The sequence below is a fragment of the Oncorhynchus nerka genome, linkage group LG10 (genome assembly GCF_034236695.1).
Source record: "Oncorhynchus nerka isolate Pitt River linkage group LG10, Oner_Uvic_2.0, whole genome shotgun sequence".
NCBI classification, from domain to species: domain Eukaryota; kingdom Metazoa; phylum Chordata; class Actinopteri; order Salmoniformes; family Salmonidae; genus Oncorhynchus; species Oncorhynchus nerka.
Window position 1 is genome coordinate 65,165,151 of NC_088405.1, and position 18,569 is coordinate 65,183,719.

General features: G+C 45.6%; 1 protein-coding gene and 1 long non-coding RNA gene across 3 annotated transcripts in view; one reads left to right on the forward strand and one right to left on the reverse strand.

The window, feature by feature from the left end:
* The window catches only part of LOC115135846 (E3 ubiquitin-protein ligase Siah2-like), a 48,968-nt gene that overhangs the window by 6,630 nt on the left and 23,769 nt on the right, over positions 1 to 18,569 (reverse strand). Inside the window, exon 1 of one of the 2 annotated variants that reach the window (XM_029670979.2) lies at positions 11,255 to 12,958. The exons of the other annotated variant lie outside the window; for it this stretch is intronic. Within the exon in view, the coding sequence (XP_029526839.1) occupies positions 11,255 to 11,434 (180 nt within the window). The 5' untranslated portion in view covers positions 11,435 to 12,958. Of the gene's footprint in view, positions 1 to 11,254; positions 12,959 to 18,569 lie in introns of those variants that run through there. 2 annotated transcript variants of the gene reach the window in all.
* LOC135573778 (uncharacterized) lies at positions 10,419 to 13,081 on the forward strand. The gene is made up of 2 exons (XR_010464907.1): positions 10,419 to 10,709; positions 12,076 to 13,081. It is a non-coding gene; the product is annotated as an uncharacterized LOC135573778 (long non-coding RNA).

The window sequence follows — 18,569 nt, forward strand, 5'->3', positions numbered from 1 at the left end:
TCCCTCCTCTGCTTCCTGAAGTCAACCATAAACTCCTTTGTTTTGCTGATGTTGAGGGAGAGGTTGTTGTCCTGGCACCACAATGCCAGTTCACTTACCTCTTCCCTATAGGCTGACTTGTCGTTATTGGTTATAAGGCCTACAACCGTGGTGTCATCAGCAAGGATTTGGCTGATTGGCCTGGATAAGGCTGCAGGGAGAGGGGCTCTGAGGAACTAGAGCTGGAGTCACAACCTGAAGGACACCCAGACCCCTTACGGAACAGGAGACAACCTGGGATAACAACACAACCTTCTACGGTCAATATGGGACCTAGCCAGAAACAGATAAGAACGTACGGTCTATGATGGACAATTTGAATTGGGGTAGAAGTCGGGCCAACCTTCAGGCTCCATAGACGGAGGTAGACTGGGAGGCTGTTTACAGAAGGATGGGATAACTGTCCTCATCTAGAAGCTTATCTTAAATAAGACATCTGTTTGAACACACCTTCCTTCCTTCACGTTCTACTTTCCATAGATCCTCATGTTGATCACTGATCTGACCTCATTGAAGCAACATGGAAGGAATTGAAGCAAATGTGGCAATCGATCCATCACCCACTCAGTTCCGTTAGATCAGTCATTACTCAAAGCAGGGTAAGAACAAAGGACACATTTTTCTAAGCATTCCAACAGGGCTTATGTGCTGTGTCCTCTAGCTCACTTTCATCTGAAGCCCTGGGGTTGAAAGGATGGGAGGAGGAGGGGTGACATGGTGAGACGTGCTTGTGTTTCTGCTCCAGTAAAACTGCCCCAGGGGGTAAGTTTCAATATTTATAATATTAAATATTAATCTGTGTGGCAGGTTGGAGGCTTCCCACAAATCAATGGCTATGTTAGGACCCACTGGACCGATTGGCTGAATAACGGCATGACCGACTTTATCCATGCACTATGCAAAGAGCAGCTGGGTCAGAGAAACCTCAGGGGAGAAAGACACACAACTGCTAAAAAATGTGGGTTAGAATCAAATACTGATTCCTGTGTAATCAGTGTCCCAATTAATAACAACAAAAAATGTCAGTTTAATGTCACTTCATTTGGGTTTTCAAATGCATCCAGTCACGCAAATTCCTCTGTATCCCTTGTCTCTCCATCTATCAGGCCAAATATTTGTCTGTGAGGTCAGATGTGTAGAGGTCAGTCAGTTTCCTTGGCAGAGTCCCTCAGGGAAGCTGATCCTCCTTATCCACCTTTATTAATGACTGATTGACAGGATTTTGTGCCGTAATCCAGTCGGCAGGTCTTTGGTGATAAAGCTCACCCCCCTCCTCTACTCCGCGTGTGTGTGTGTGTGTGTGTGGGGGTAAATAAGGACCTCTGGTAGTGTGCCCCATGCCACCAATTAATGTAATTTAGGCTAATTGAATTGAAATCCCTTGTCCATCAACATTTACACAAATCTCCTCAGCGCCACCAAAAATGAACAACATACACTAAACCACTCAGATCACACCTCACGGAATGCAGCATGTCACCGTCCCATTTGGATCAAACCCATTGTTCAAATCTTCGCCCGTCAACACAATAACAGTGATTGTACACTGTGTCCCACCTCTTATCTACCCCCCCCTCCCTCCCTGTGTGTGTGTCTGTGTACAAATGAATAGCCCAGCCTCTCTCTATGGTGTGCTACAGAGCCTCAGGGGTTTCAATCACTGCTACAGAGCCTCAGGGGTTTCAATCACTGCTACAGAGCTTCGGGGGTTTCAATCACTGCTACAGAGCCTCGGGGGTTTCAATCACTGCTACAGAGCCTCGGGGGTTTCAATCACTGCTACATAGCCTCGGGGGTTTCAATCACTGCTACAGAGCCTCGGGGGTTTCAATCACTGCTACAGAGCCTCGGGGTTTCAATCACTGCTACAGAGCCTCGGGGTTTCAATCACTGCTACAGAGCCTCGGGGTTTCAATCACTGCTACAGAGCCTCGGGGGTTTCAATCACTGCTACAGAGCCTCGGGGGTTTCAATCACTGCTACAGAGCCTCGGGGGTTTCAATCACTGCTACAGAGCCTCGGGAGTTTCAATCACTGCTACAGAGCCTCGGGGGTTTCAATCACTGCTACAGAGCCTCGGGGGTTTCAATCACTGCTACAGAGCCTCGGGGGTTTCAATCACTGCTACAGAGCCTCGGGGTTTCAATCACTGCTACAGAGCCTAGGGGTTTCAATCACTGCTACAGAGCCTCGGGGTTTCAATCACTGCTACAGAGCCTCGGGGTTTCAATCACTGCTACAGAGCCTCGGGGTTTCAATCACTGCTACAGAGCCTCGGGGTTTCAATCACTGCTACAGAGCCTCGGGGTTTCAATCACTGCTACAGAGCCTCGGGGGTTTCAATCACTGCTACAGAGCCTCGGGGGTTTCAATCACTGCTACAGAGCCTCGGGGGTTTCAATCACTGCTACAGAGCCTCGGGGGTTTCAATCACTGCTACAGAGCCTCGGGTGTTTCAATCACTGCTACAGAGCCTCAGGGGTTTCAATCACTGCTACAGAGCCTCAGGGGTTTCAATCACTGCTACAGAGCCTCAAGGGAGTAATAACACCAGCACAGCGCATGTCAACCACACTTCTCTACACTATGTCAATGACGCAGACATGCAGAGTATACACACATTTACAAAACAATCTATTTAGCTCTCTAAACCAGGGAGTGAAAAACCAACTGGGTTGTTGGCTAATTCTCTGACACTCACAAAAGCTTGCAAACTTGCCCAGTGGCGGTAAATGCTATTTTCTTCCTCCCCTCGCTCATTCGCTCTTATTTAAATTTTTAATCTAGCCTGGGCCTGGGCTCTGCAGGCCTGTTCAAATCTTAAGTAAAGCATTATCTTTCTGGTACTGGCTGGCTTGGGATGGGGCTGCATGGGGCTGGGGTGATACGGCTGAGGCTAGGTCTAGAGAGATGGGGCTGGGGTGATACGGCTGAGGCTAGGTCTAGAGAGATGGGGCTGAGGCTAGGTCTAGAGAGATGGGGCTGGGGTGATACGGCTGAGGCTAGGTCTAGAGAGATGGGGCTGGGGTGATACGGCTGAGGCTAGGTCTAGAGAGATGGGGCTGGGGTGATACGGCTGAGGCTAGGTCTAGAGAGATGGGGCTGGGGTGATACGGCTGAGGCTAGGTCTAGAGAGATGGGGCTGGGGTGATACGGCTGAGGCTAGGTCTAGAGAGATGGGGCTGGGGTGATACGGCTGAGGCTAGGTCTAGAGAGATGGGGCTGGGGTGATACGGCTGAGGCTAGGTCTAGAGAGATGGGGCTGGGTTGTGGAGAGGCACACAGACCAGCCCAGCCGCTGGCTGCTGAATTATTGAACAACTTCCACATTTAAGTTGCACATCATCTGCAATGAGCTTGGCCAGTGAGGGGAGCTTCTGGGGAAGAGTTGTGTTGTTTCACCTCCAATCAAAACATATGCTCTAAACCGTATCACCCTGCTCTGAAATTCTGTCAGCTTCGTTACTGATGGTGTTTTTTTTGATAGCTTTTGGCATGATATTTTACTGATAAAAACAAGCTGGTCAGTGGTTTTTATTTAACTAGACAAGTAAAGGAAGGTAACACATGTAACCATCTCACATTTGGGTAAATGATCAAATAAAGTACCCAGATGTGTGACCATTAACTTTGAGGGCCTTGCATGAACTCCACCTAGATCATCTATTTTCTGACAACCTCCTGCAGAAGCAGTCAAACCCTGCCAAACAACCAACCACCTCCTTTCAGCTGAGAGACACAGCTTCTCTCCCACCACTACCTCCTCCAGAGACAGGACCAATGCAAAGTACACAAACTACCTCACTGGCAGTGCAGGAGTGGAACATTCAGGCCTGTTCTCACAGTTAAAAGTAGTTCGCTACAGTAAATTATTTAACAGCTTCTCAGACACCGTTTGCCAGGACAATTTCCTCACTGCTGTGCCTGAAGAGAGAGAGGCTACACTCACACTGCCTAACTGACTATTCTACTCTCAGCCAAAAAGGGCCCCCTGGCTGGGTTGGTATCGACTGGCTGAGGCACTTTGGAAGCTCTCCTTCTGAGGTAGAGAGACCGTCTTGCCCTCCCTCCAGGATTTGTTCCATCAGGCCAGACTCATCAGCATGCTAAATGGCTGCTCTTAAAAGATAAAAAAGGAGAGCCGCACACTCTAGAAGCTCAGATGCAATCATTTTGTAACCAACATTGGTTATAAAATTTGGCTGAGAGACCACCTGGTCCTGAGACTACAGGCTACCTCTGTTAATGGGTCTGTAACCTGATGAGACTTTACAGGTCAGTCAATTAGACAGAGTCTGGGATAACAGCCTTGGAGTAGTGCGCTTCAGTGCCATTTTAGTCATTGTGCTTTACAAATTAAAACACAACTAGGCTACTTCTTTCATATTGATGTTGCCATAGCAGAATGGAGAAAATGAGAGGGGTGTGGATACTGCAATGAAGGCGATTTGTTTGTGTGGATCCCCTGAGACAGAGCCCTGAGGAGGAGTGATGGTAAAGTTAGTGCTGAGGGGACTTAACCGACTCCACACTCAGGACACAAACCCTGATAGTCTCTCTCTCTCTCTCCATCTCTCTCTCGAATGTACCAGGAGAGGGAGGGAAAATAATAGACAAAAGGGAGATGAGAAAAGATGGATTGAGTAAGCAAAAAAAGGAGAGATGTGGCAGAGAGAGAAGTGTGAGGAGGATGGAAAAAGAGAGAGGGGTGGAGAGAAAAACAGAGGTGAGAGACAGTAAGAGGATACAGTGGGAGACAGGGAGTAAAACAGAGGTGAGAGACAGTAAGAGGATGCAGTAGGAGACAGGGAGTAAAACAGAGAGGTGAGAGACAGTAAGAGGAAGCAGTGGGAGAGAGGGAGTAAAACAGAGAGGTGAGAGACAGTAAGAGGATGCAGTGGGAGACAGGGAGTAAAACAGAGAGGTGAGAGACAGTAAGAGGATGCAGTGGGAGACAGGGAGTAAAACAGAGAGGTGAGAGACAGTAAGAGGATGCAGTGGGAGACAGGGAGCAAAACAGAGAGGTGAGAGACAGTAAGAGGATGCAGTGGGAGACAGGGAGTAAAACAGAGAGGTGAGAGACAGTAAGAGGATGCAGTGGGAGACAGGGAGTAAAACAGAGAGGTGAGAGACAGTAAGAGGATGCAGTGGGAGACAGGGAGTAAAACAGAGAGGTGAGAGACAGTAAGAGGATGCAGTGGGAGACAGGGAGTAAAACAGAGAGGTGAGAGACAGTAAGAGGATGCAGTGGGAGACAGGGAGTAAAACAGAGAGGTGAGAGACAGTAAGAGGATGCAGTGGGAGACAGGGAGTAAAACAGAGAGGTGAGAGACAGTAAGAGGATGCAGTAGGAGACAGGGAGTAAAACAGAGAGGTGAGAGACAGTAAGAGGATGCAGTAGGAGACAGGGAGTAAAACAGAGAGGTGAGAGACAGTAAGAGGATGCAGTGGGAGACAGGGAGCAAAACAGAGAGGTGAGAGACAGTAAGAGGATGCAGTAGGAGACAGGGAGTAAAACAGAGAGGTGAGAGACAGTAAGAGGATGCAGTGGGAGACAGGGAGTAAAACAGAGATGTGAGAGACAGTAAGAGGATGCAGTGGGAGACAGGGAGTAAAACAGAGGTGAGAGACAATAAGAGGATGCAGTGGGAGACAGGGAGTAAAACAGAGAGGTGAGAGACAGTAAGAGGATGCAGTGGGAGACAGGGAGTAAAACAGAGAGGTGAGAGACAGTAAGAGGATGCAGTGGGAGACAGGGAGTAAAACAGAGAGGTGAGAGACAGTAAGAGGATGCAGTGGGAGACAGGGAGTAAAACAGAGAGGTGAGAGACAGTAAGAGGATGCAGTGGGAGACAGGGAGTAAAACAGAGAGGTGAGAGACAGTAAGAGGATGCAGTGGGAGACAGGGAGTAAAACAAAGAGGTGAGAGACAGTAAGAGGACGCAGTGGGAGACAGGGAGTAAAACAGAGAGGTGAGAGACAGTAAGAGGAAGCAGTGGGAGACAGGGAGCAAAACAGAGAGGTGAGAGACAGTAAGAGGATGCAGTAGGAGACAGGGAGTAAAACAGAGAGGTGAGAGACAGTAAGAGGATGCAGTGGGAGACAGGGAGTAAAACAGAGAGGTGAGAGACAGTAAGAGGATGCAGTGGGAGACAGGGAGTAAAACAGAGGTGAGAGACAATAAGAGGATGCAGTGGGAGACAGGGAGTAAAACAGAGAGGTGAGAGACAGTAAGAGGATGCAGTGGGAGACAGGGAGTAAAACAGAGAGGTGAGAGACAGTAAGAGGATGCAGTGGGAGACAGGGAGTAAAACAGAGAGGTGAGAGACAGTAAGAGGATGCAGTGGGAGACAGGGAGCAAAACAGAGAGGTGAGAGACAGTAAGAGGATGCAGTAGGAGACAGGGAGTAAAACAGAGAGGTGAGAGACAGTAAGAGGATGCAGTGGGAGACAGGGAGTAAAACAGAGAGGTGAGAGACAGTAAGAGGATGCAGTGGGAGACAGGGAGCAAAACAGAGAGGTGAGAGACAGTAAGAGGATGCAGTAGGAGACAGGGAGTAAAACAGAGAGGTGAGAGACAGTAAGAGGATGCAGTAGGAGACAGGGAGCAAAACAGAGAGGTGAGAGACAGTAAGAGGATGCAGTGGGAGACAGGGAGTAAAACAGAGAGGTGAGAGACAGTAAGAGGATGCAGTGGGAGACAGGGAGTAAAACAGGAAGGGCAAAAATAAAAACCGTAATGAACAGCAGAGGAAAAGCGAGAAGCGGGTGAGGAATAAAAAGTGAGTGTGAAAAAGAGCAGGTGTGGTCCTCTCCTCTTCTCTTCCTCTAGTTCCAGTAACAGGCAGTGACCTCAGGCTGAACAGAGTACCCAGAGGCTCATGTGTCCCGAAAAACCATCCAGCTGCCAGGCCACGGGTATTACGTTACCCTCTCGGCCAGGGAATGGGTCACAGAGGGCCCTCTGCATCCTCTCAATCATTCCCTCCCCCCCAAACCCAGCCCCAGTACACAGCCTCTACACCTCTCCATTCCTCTGCCCACACTAGGATCAATAGCAATCTGGCTAAAAGTTTGGGATGAGATTGGCCAGCAGTGAAAGTCTAGTAATTGAGTTAGAGGCATCAAATGTCTCGGCTAGAACACCAGTAACGATCCATTCCCTCTTGTTCTCATGCACTTGTTTTTCTCTCTCGCACACTCTCTTTCTCTGGCTGCAATAGCATTTCTCAAAATGAGAGATATAGCAACATTCTCTTGATGCCACAAGAGGAGAACCCTTTGGCCTCCATAAGCATATAGTTGAATAGCCCTGTCATACCTCTTCTGAGAACAGCCTTTTCACTCCCCATTTCATCTTGCTCGTGACTGACTGGGTTCGAACCAGAATGTCACAAAGCTGTGTTAGTCCACTTACCTACAGCCTATAGGGATAAGTTCAGGAAGTTCATGTAAAGGACGACACGCTGCTTGCTTAATCAGTACCGCTTCCCCTGATTCATGTTTAAGTTGTATTAGTGGTATGTACAGGATACACATGGTATACACCGTCCAATGAAATGCTTACCTGTAGGTTCCTCCTCAACAATGCAACAACAAATAAGAACAAAGTAAATGGCTCAGAACAACCTCAATTCATCAGGGCATGGACTCAAGGTGTTGAAGTGTTCCACAGGGATGATGGCCCATGTTAACTCCAATGCATCCCACAGTTGTGTCAAGTTGGCTGGATGTCCTTTGGTGGTGGAACATTCTTGATACACACGGGAAACTGATGAGCGCGAACAACCCAGCAGCATTGCAGTTCTGGCCACAAACAACTGTGCCTGGTACCTACTACCATACCCCGTTCAAAGGCACTTTGATATTTTGTCTTGCCCATTCACCCTCTGAATGGCACACATACACAATACATGTCTCAATTGTCTCAAGGCTTAAACATCTTTCTTAAACCTGTCTCCTCCCCTTCATCTACACTGGTTAAATCCACTTCAATAAGTGACATCAATAAGGGTTCATAGCTTTCATCTGGTAAGTCTATGTCATGGAAAGAGCAGTTCTTCTTAATGTTTTGTATACCCGGTGTATATCTGTGTGGGTGTGAGTGAGTGGATGTGTGCTAAGGTGTGGAGACTCAGTGCAGGTTGTCAGTCCAGTTCAAGTGTTCAGCAGTCTGAAGGCTTGTAGACAGAAACTGTCTCTGAGTTTGTTGGTATCAGACCACATGCTCCGATGGTAAGGGAGTGAACAGCTCGTGGCTGGGGTGTGTGTTGTCCTTCATGATGCTGCGGGCCTTCATCAGGCACATTGTTGAGTAATGTCCTGGATGGGTGGGAGCAAGGTCCCAGGGTAGCCTAGTTGTTAGAGCGTTGGACTAGTAACCGGAAGGTTGCAAGTTCAAACGCCTGAGCTGACCAGGTACAAATCTGTCGTTCTGTCCCTGAACAGGCAGTTAACCCACTGTTCATAGGCCGTCATTGAAAATAAGAATTTGTTCTTAACTTAACTAGTTAAATAAAGGTAAAAAATTAAAATAAATAAAAAAAGGTCCCAGTAATGTACTGGGCAGTCTTCACCACCCGCTCGAGTCCGTGTGGAGGTGGTGTGGTTGCCAGTCCTCACAGCCTGTGGTCTGCCCATCAGGAAGTCCAGGACCCAGTTGCAGAGGGTGGTGTCCAGACCCGGGGCTCTGAGCTTGGTGTCGAGCTTGGAGGGAACAATAGTGTTGAACGCTAAACTAGCCAATGAACAGCATTCTCACATAGGTGTTCCTCTTTTCCAGATGTGTTACGGCCGTGTGAATAGCGATGGAAATGGCAGATCTGTTGGTAGGCAAAGTGGAGTGGGTCCAATGTGCATGTGATTCAGCTCATACCGAGACTCAAATGGGGCATCATTTGTGTTAGCTTTCTGCCGTGTTTCAGAAGTTACATTTACATTTAAGTCATTTAGCAGACGCTCTTATCCAGAGCGACTTACAAATTGGTGCGTTCACCTTATGACATCCAGTGGAACTGCTACTTTACAATAGTGCATCTAAATCTTTTAAGGGGGGGGGGGGTGGGAAGGATTACTTTATCCTATCCTAGGTATTCCTTAAAGAGGTGGGGTTTCAGGTGTCTCCGGAAGGTGGTGATTGACTCCGCTGTCCTGGCGTCGTGAGGGAGTTTGTTCCACCATTGGGGGGCCAGAAGTCAAAGCCCTTTGGATTCGTTATTTGTACAGCTGCCACCATCTTGATTTCCTTGTGTTTTTTCACCTCTCCCCTCTTCTCTGAGCAGGCAGGCCCTAGCCTAGCAACTCCAGACTTCACACAGATACAGGTCTCTCAAGGTCTCTCATTCACGTTTGCTTGTAAATGTCTAAACTCACCAATTTGGTAGCTCCTAACTATATATGTGTAACTTTATGGGCTGGATTGCCTGTCTCAGCAATTTCTTTATTTTCGTTTGCGCTCGTTATCATATTGAGCTAGCAGCCTCCATTGAAATTCGACATTACTTGTGCTCACTTTGTCAGCATTCTGGGCAATAGAATTCTAGACTTTTCTTTGTGTTTTTGGACGCCCCCTTGTGTACTAAGCTGGTAATACCGTATAGCCCGGTATGAGAGGACAGTATGACAATATGAAAATCTAAATACCACCCAACCATAGTTATAACCCACCGTGCTATTGAAAAAGGCCTTTTACTATTGTGCAAGGGACAACACTTCAGGCTGATTAATGAGTTTTACAGATTCCCATATGCTACATTCACCACTTAAACTCGCTCTACAGAGAACCCTGTGGTTTGAACCAGCGCAACTGTACATCTGAGTCCAGGGGTACCATTGTAAAGGACATCACACTGTCTGCTTAGCAAGTACTGCTTTCCCCTGATTCATCGCATATTGAGACTCAACCGCAGGACTTCTGCCTCGAAAACACACGTGACCATGTAGCAGCAGCTTTGGTGACCATGCTTTTGTGATAAGTAACTTATCGGAGACCTGAAAACTTGAATTGTCTGAAGCACAGGAGACCTGGGTTAGAACCCAATCAGTCAAACTAACACGTTTTTAGGTCTCAGGCAAGGTTGTTCATCACATGCATGGATCCCCAAACCACCTCTGTTGCCCTCTCATTAAATGGGGTCTACAGATCATTCTGCTTCTGTTTGCAAAATAAAGTGCTGTTGTTGTGCAGTAAGCCTGATTTCGAACCCAGTCAGTTATATTGGTGCCGTGATATCTGAGTATGAGGTCAAAGGGGGTAAAATGTAACTGAAGTGGTTTGATGAACCAAGCTCTTTTGATGAGTAACCTTGCTGTAGAATTGTGTTAGGGATTAGTTCCGGAAGCTATGGGCTAAGTGGGCTAACACAGTCTTGTGACAGGCAGGAGACCCAGTTCGAACCCAGTAGGTCACAAGAGCAGGATTACATTGGCAGAGGAAAGGCTATGCTTAGAAGGGCTAAACTGTCAGGAATATTCAACAGTATTCTTACGTGGGACAAATTGTTTTTATTTTGTGTTACTCCCTTCCAATGCGGCATGCGATCATCATAGAGGGAACAGATATTTCAGAGACTCTTAGCTTCCAGGAATGGGATCATCATAGTTTATAGCCAAAATGGTTCAAATACTAGAAAATAAATTCAACATTTCACAAGAAGCTTCTGTTTACCACAGTAAGTATTTCGTTATATTGGTTCTCCTCTACATTCCCTGGCTATGAAAGTACCAGTATGTTGTCTGTGGTTTTGAATCGGAATTTAGAGAACCGAATTTAAAAACTGAATCCGAATGAATCTGAGAAGTTGAATATATGAAACGTTGATGAACTTGAAATTATTGTTTGTAAACTTGATAGACAATGAATGCAATATATACCATTTTGAAACAGAATATATCGAACTTAAATATTTGATTTTAAAACTAAATACAGTTATTCACTCAATAAAATTATTACATTTGTGCGTTACAAATAAAACAAATACTAAAAAGTTAATTCAAATTCAAAATTATGGAATTCAAATACAATGTTGGCACTCAAATCGCTCCATACGAGGCCCCTTATGACAAGAATCACACAAAACTGAGGGGACAGACAAAGACTAGGTTCATCAATGATTTATTATTACTATTATTGCAGTATCTAGTCTTTCTAATGTGTGGTGTAAAAAGACTAGGTTTAAACTGTCTGAAAGATTGCTGAGTAAATTAAGGTACTCACCTTGCTCCCATGTTGCGGTTTGGTGAGGCAGACGGGCCGATTCATTCCCCCAACCTCTGACCCCGGCCCAGCCCCTGCAATGACCCCTGCACTGACCCCGTGTTGGCGGTGCCACCCTAGCAGGCAGCGCCACTGAGCCAGGTCCCTTAGGAGAGGCAGGCAGGACGCTGGGCACAGCATTACGCGTGAGAGAATGGACACACACACACACACACACACACACACTGTCTGACACAATGTCCAACACACACTATCCCTCAACCAATTTCACACACCACTGAGTCTTTACTATACCCCTCACAATACCTATCAATGGCCGTGCTCTTGCTTTACAAGCGGATCCAATCTCAATCTCAATGCCTGTCTTCCAAAGTCCTGCTGAATTCACTCTCTCAAATAGCTTAGGGGCTATATCCCTCTGCACCCCAAGGATAGAATACCTTTCCTCTCAACCATAAGCCAGGTATGAGAATCAAGGGGCTCCACAGCTTGCTACAAAAAGCTAATCGGAGTCTCAGTCCCGAAAAGCACACTGCTGTAATGGAATGGCAGCCTGAGGTGTAAGGAGAGCTGCCTGCCTGCCTGCCTAACAGACTCACTCACTGCTCTAATGCTGCATGTAATGACTGAAATCGAACGAGTGATAAGTCCCTAACTCTCCTGTATGTGAGAGTATGTGTGAATGAATGGTCTGTGTCCAGTCCACAGTCACACTACATCTAGCACTAATCCTGCCACCTGCCAAGCTCAGCTCACACATGCATTGTGCCTCTGGCTGACACAGACCACACTGAATCAGACCGTTGTTTCTGTCCCGCCAGGCAACCGAAACAAAGCCACCAGGAGCTCCTCCACTGTAGAGGAATTCAGAGTCTGATGCTCAGAACACAGCAGCCCAGCTGACCTCACCGTCCGTCCCCTACGCAGAGAGAACATTCATTACCAGCATTGTCTCCTCCACTACAGCGCTGTGACCTCACTTACAGTATGGCTTCAGCCTGACTCATAGACACATGCCGCATCAGCCACACAGCTAAACACTAGCAAGCAGTAGAGAAGATAAACAGACCAATGCACATTGAGGGTAACAGCTCTCTCTTTCACTTGTTCCCGCTCCCTCCTTTCCTGGCGGTCTCCTGCAGCAGTCAAATGCAAACAGCATGCAATCTACCTTATGAGAGCTCCTCCTCGATGGCTTACTGACCTAAACACACAACCAACAGCAGAATGGTGGATGTCTACATAAACACACCAAAAGTTCCTACCAAATCACCAGCAGCCAGACAGAGCAATCCCTGCATAGCACACACAAGAACACGGACGCACTCTCGCTCTCTGCTGCGCTGCTCTCTCCTCCTCCTCCTCTCAGCTCTGCGTGGTGACAGAAAAGCCAGAGCAGCCGCCACGCAAAAACATCTGCAGCACACACACACAAGAATGGAGTGGGCGGGGAGACAGAGCCTGTCTGTGAGTGGGGAGGTGTTTCACAGCCAAGAGCAGCAATCTCCCGAGCCCCTCCTCTCATGTTTTTCTTTCTCCCTCTATTTCCCGCATCTGTCTTTCCCCTAAAGGACAGACTGTTGGGACTCCAGACAAAACTCACCATCATCTGGCCCTTTCTTCATGTCTCTCTCTTGGTTCGTTCCACTTCAAAAAGCACAAGAGGATTTCAACACTCACCAACAAATAAGATTAGCATTCCTGAAACATTGTTTTATTAAAATATAATTTGATCTCTGAGAAATTAAGCTAATTGATTACATTTATATGGCCAATTTGGGTGCATAGGATAAATATAATATTCAATAAATATAGTACCTAAACATCCGATTTGGACTTTTTTCTAACAATGAGTTAGGCATGAGGAATCCAAAGAAATGCCAATCACACCCCAACGAGTATATACACTGAACAAAAATATAACCACAACATGTAGTGCCCCATGTTTCATGAGCTGAAATATAAGATCCCAGAAATGTTCCATACTCACAAAAAAATGTATTTCTCTCAAACTTTATGCACAAATGTGTTTACACCTCTGTTAGTGCGCATTTCTCCTTTGCCAAGATAATCCATCCACCGGACAGGTGCACATCAAGAAGTGGATTAAACAGTATGATAATTACACAGGAGCACCTTGTGCTGGGGACAATAAAAGGTCACTCTAAAATGTGCAGTTCTGTCACACAATGCCACAGATGTCTCGTGTTTTGAGGGAGCATGCAATTGGCATGCTGACTGCAGGAATGTCCACCAGAGCTGTTGCCAGAGAATTGGATGTTAATATCTCTATCATAAGCCTCCTCCAATGTCGTTTTAGAGAATTTGGCAGTACTTCCAACCGGCCCACAACTGCAGACCACGTGTAACCATGCCTGCCCAGGACCTCCACATCTGGCTTCTTCACCTGCGGGATCGTCTGAGACCAGCCACCAGGAGCGCTGATGAAACTGTGGGTTTGCACAATCAGAGAATTTCTGCACAAACTGTCAGAAACTGTCTCAGTGTAGCTAATCTGTGTGCTCGTCATCCTCACCAGCGTGTTGACCCGACTGCAGTTTGGCCACATAACCGAATTCAGTGGACAAATGATCACCTTCGATGTCCACTGGCACGCTGGAGAAGTGTGCTCTTCACGGATGAATCCCGGTTTCAACTGTACCTGGCAGATGGCAGACGGCGTGTATGGGGCCGTGTGGGCGAGCGGTTGGCTGATGTCAACGTTATGTTGGCGGTGGGCTTATGGTATGGGCATGCATAAGCTACGGACAACGAACACAATTGCATTTTAGCAATGGCAATTTGAATGCAGAGATATCATGACGAGATTCTGAGGCCCGTTGTTGTGCCATTCATCCACCACCATCACCTCATCTTTCAGCATGATAATGCACGGCCCCATGTCGCAAGGATCTGTACACAATTCCTGGATGCTGAAAATGTCCCAGTTCTTCCATGGCCTGCATACTCACCAGACATTTCACTCATTGAACATGTTTGCGATGCTCTAGATCAACGTCTACGACAGCGTGTTCTTGTTCCCGCCAATGTCCAGCAACATTGCACAGCCATTGAAGAGGAGCGGGACAACAGTCCACAACCAACAACCTTATAAACTCTATACAAAGGAGATGTGTCGCACTACATGAGGCAAATGGTGGTCACACCAGATACTGATTGCTTTTCTGATCCACGTCAATCCTTTTTTTTTTTAAAGGTATCTGTGACCAACAGATGTATATGTGTATTCCCAGTCATGTGAAATCTGTAGATTAGAGTCTAATGAATTTATTTCAATTGACTGGTTTCCTTATATGAACTGTAACTCAGTGACATCTTTGAAATAGTTTCATGTTGCGTTTATATTTTTGTTCGGTGTAGTTTGAGTTCTCCATGTCTGACAAGTAGTTTGGAGCTGCAGCTCGGAGTACTGTTTCTTTATCGTATGTAATGTATTCCCAGTGAATTTGGTGTTGTTTTTCCCCAGTTCAGAGAAATTAGTAATTGAAGTTGTTACGTTTATGTCCTATCCTACATCTTGATATTACCAGGTTCTGAACACTAGATGGTGCTGTTCCGGGGGATTTATTTTTTAAAGCCCCCCCACACACATCAATGTTAAAGGGGTAATAGTTCACCAAAATGACAAAATGACATACTGGTTTCCTTACCCTGTAAGCTGTCTATGGACAAGGTATGACAGAAATCCATGTGTTGGTTTTGTTGTCCACTGCTAACTTTTTTTGCATTTGTGGCACAAATCCAAGTCAAATGTACTTACATTAGCGCTTTCATGCTTTATGTCCAAATCATCCTGAAGAATCTAATAATTGATTGAGTAATTCAATGATGTTACTTATAGATGATTTGGAAATGAACCACAGAAATGCTAACATAGGTACCATTGCTGTCATACCTTGTCCGTAAACTGCTTATAGGATAAGGAAACCAATGTAATTTCGTAATTTGTGTGAACTATCCATTTAACATTGGGGGGAAAAAAATCTCGGGGGGGGGGGGATCATCACCAAATTCACTGAGAATACATGACATAGGATGAAGAAGCAATACTCCAAGCCGCAGCTTCATACTACTTCTCAGACAGAGAACTGATACTATATACTGGATGTTGGGGTTGTGGGGGTCCATGGGTGGCTTTGACAATTCCTTATGTCTTCTCATTGTTACAAATCAGATGTTAGGTACAATATTTATAGAATATTATGTGAATCCTATAAATTAAAATGGCAAATTTGGGTGCAATTAATTTGCTTAATTTCTCAGATATCAAATTATAGTTCAACAAATTAATGTTGCAGGAATGCTAATCTTATCTGCTTCTAACTACAGAAATGATTTCAGAACAATCTGAGAAGACGGATTTCATAGCTTGCTGAAATGGCATGGAATGACCCTCCCCCCTATTCATCCCTTTCAACCAGACAGAGTGTGTGTAATGAGATCGTCGTGTAAACAGTGGTGCTGGGAGCTGGTTTCATTGGCTCTGGCAGGTAGCCGAGTGGAGAGCAGCTGGCCTTGGCAGATTGACTTAAAATGTTCCTCTTTTATTCTCCATGTTTCCTTTCCTCCCCTCATCCCCCGCATCGTATCCACGTGCTCCCCCTGTCCAAGGCCAGCCTCTATTACCTCCCTCAATGGGATGTGGGATGAGAAGCCGGAGATACATACATGCGTGTGTGACTGCGAGTCTGAAGACTATAACAGAGTCTAAAAACAAGACAGATTCAGCAGCAGGTACTGCTGGAGGACTCTCTATACACCAGAGGGCAGAGGAGAAAGGGGAAGAGAGAGAGAGCGGGGAGGAGAAAGAGAGAAAGGAAGAAAGAGAGACAGGGGAGGTACTGCAATACCTTCAGAATTCACCTCCCCCAAACAAGCAGTATGGGTAGGCACACAAACAAATGCATAGGGTGTGTAAGCACACACTCATGAAGACACCGAAATGCATATTGATAAATGTGCACACAGACAACCACACGGCATCCCTGGATAAACTGCATAGCTAGCTGTCAGTGTCCCTGTAGTGGACATGACAGACTATTTATAGCACACGTCGCACCGGAAAATTACTGCCTGCACTCTGTTCAGAGGTACTCTCGGCAGGCAAACGCTATTGATGTGTCCCGAGACCTTAGCTGTGAGAGACAGTTACTATCAGGAAAGGTTAGTGGGATACAATTAAAGACAGTCTGAACCATGTGTGATGAGAGAGATGTGATGACTGAGACAAGCACACCGCACACATGGGTCATTCCACCTAAAAATACAAGAGGATTGACACCCCACCACCTCAGGTTGTGCTGAAATCGTTTCTGTAGTTAGAAACAGATAAGACTAGCAGTCCTAGAACATAATTTTGTTTAAATATAATTTGATCCTTGAGATATTAAGCTCATTGAATGCACCCAAATTGGCCCTTTTTATTTATAGGATTCATATAACCGTCAACACACCCCACAACCAGTATCAGTTATCTATGTCTGAAAAGTACTATGGAGCTGTGGCTTAGAGTATGGCTTCTTCATCCTATGTAATGTATTGCCTGTGAATCTGGGGATGTTTTTTCCCCCGTTTAGAGAAATTAGTCATTGAAGTCGCTTACCCTTCATCCATTAACCAAATCAAATTGCATTGTCACATGCTTCGTAAACAACAGGTGAAAACTAAGTGAAATGCTTACTTACGGGCCCTTCCCAACAATGCAGAGGAAATATAGAAAAAAACTATAATGAGGAATAAATACAGGAGTAACAATAACTTTGCTATATACACGGGGTACCAGTACCAAGTCGATGTGCAGGGGTACGAGGTAATTGAGGTAGATATGTACATATTGGTAGGGGTAAAGTGACTACATTTACATTACATTTAAGTCATTTAGCAGACGCTCTTGGCAACAGGATGGATAATAAACAGTAGCAGCAGCGTATGGGAGTCAAAAGAGTGCAAAGAGGGTCAATACAGATAACCAAATATCTACCCGGACTAACTATTTAGGTGTTTTATGGCTTGGGGCTAGACGCTATTCAGGGTCCTGTTGGTTCCAGATTTTATGCATCGGTACCACTTGCTGTGTGGTAGAAGAAAGAACAGTCTATGACTTGGGTGGCTTGAGTCTGACAATTTTTAGGGCCTTCCTCTGACACCGCCTGGTATAGAGGTCCTGGATGGCAGGGAGCTCGGCCCCACTGTACTGGGCCGTACACACTACACTTTGCAGCGCCTTGCAGTCGGATGCCAAGTAGTTGCCATACCAAGAGGAAATACAGCTAGTTGCGCTCATTAGCATATTTATCTAGCAGCCTCCAAGGAAATTCACTATTACTTGGGCTAATTTTTTTTGCATTCTAAGTAATAGACACCCAAATATAGTCAAGTGTTATCTGTGTGATCACATAGTAAAATAAATGCTTCAGTAGCTGTTTTCAAAGTATTTCCTCCATTTTGTTTCATAGCATGTAAATTAATCGCACAAAGTCAAATAACTATGAATCCTATGCCACCTCGCGCTGCAACACTGCCTGACTGGGGGCTGTGCGCACATGAAGAGCTGAGAAAGATTCATTTTTAGAAGCACGGTGCACAGGCATAAAAGTTGGTTTAATACACTTGAAACAAATGTATACTGAAGTGAGACTTTGTCCTTGTGTTTCTTGGCTATTTACATTGTTCACAAGTTTGGTTGTTTTTCAACTGCTAGATAAGAGAAGACAACGCTTTTACTAGTCAGTCAGACTCAATCTCACAGGCACAGTCAACTCCCACCCTTAAAGGGGCAGGAGAAAATGTTTGTCTCATCTGTGATATTTTGCCTAAAAATACACATTTGAAATGTAATGAAACAATATACCACATTACTTCTTACTAGTAATACACTTGTTTTAAAAACATTACAAAGAATGCACATCTGTTTTTTTGTTAAGTATAATTTAAGTGAAATAAATATATTTGGGCTGGTAAAAAATCTGAGCAGCTGCTAGTTTTTTAAATCTCCACAGTGGCTGGATCAAAAATAAAATGTTATGCCCTGCTCGCATCATTGGGCAGCTTGTGGCTGGGTTTCCCTTTGTAATCCGTGATCGTTTGCAAGCTCTGCCACATCTCACGAGTGTCAGAGCCGGCAAAGTAGGATTCAATCTTAGTCCTATATTAACGCTTTGCCTGTTTGATGGTTTATCGGAGGTCGTAGCGGGATTTCTTGAAAGCCTCCGGATTAGTGTTGCACGGTATAAATACTAGAACATTAAACACGGTTCGGTACTAGAATTTTTGTTACTTTCGATACTTCCGTCAA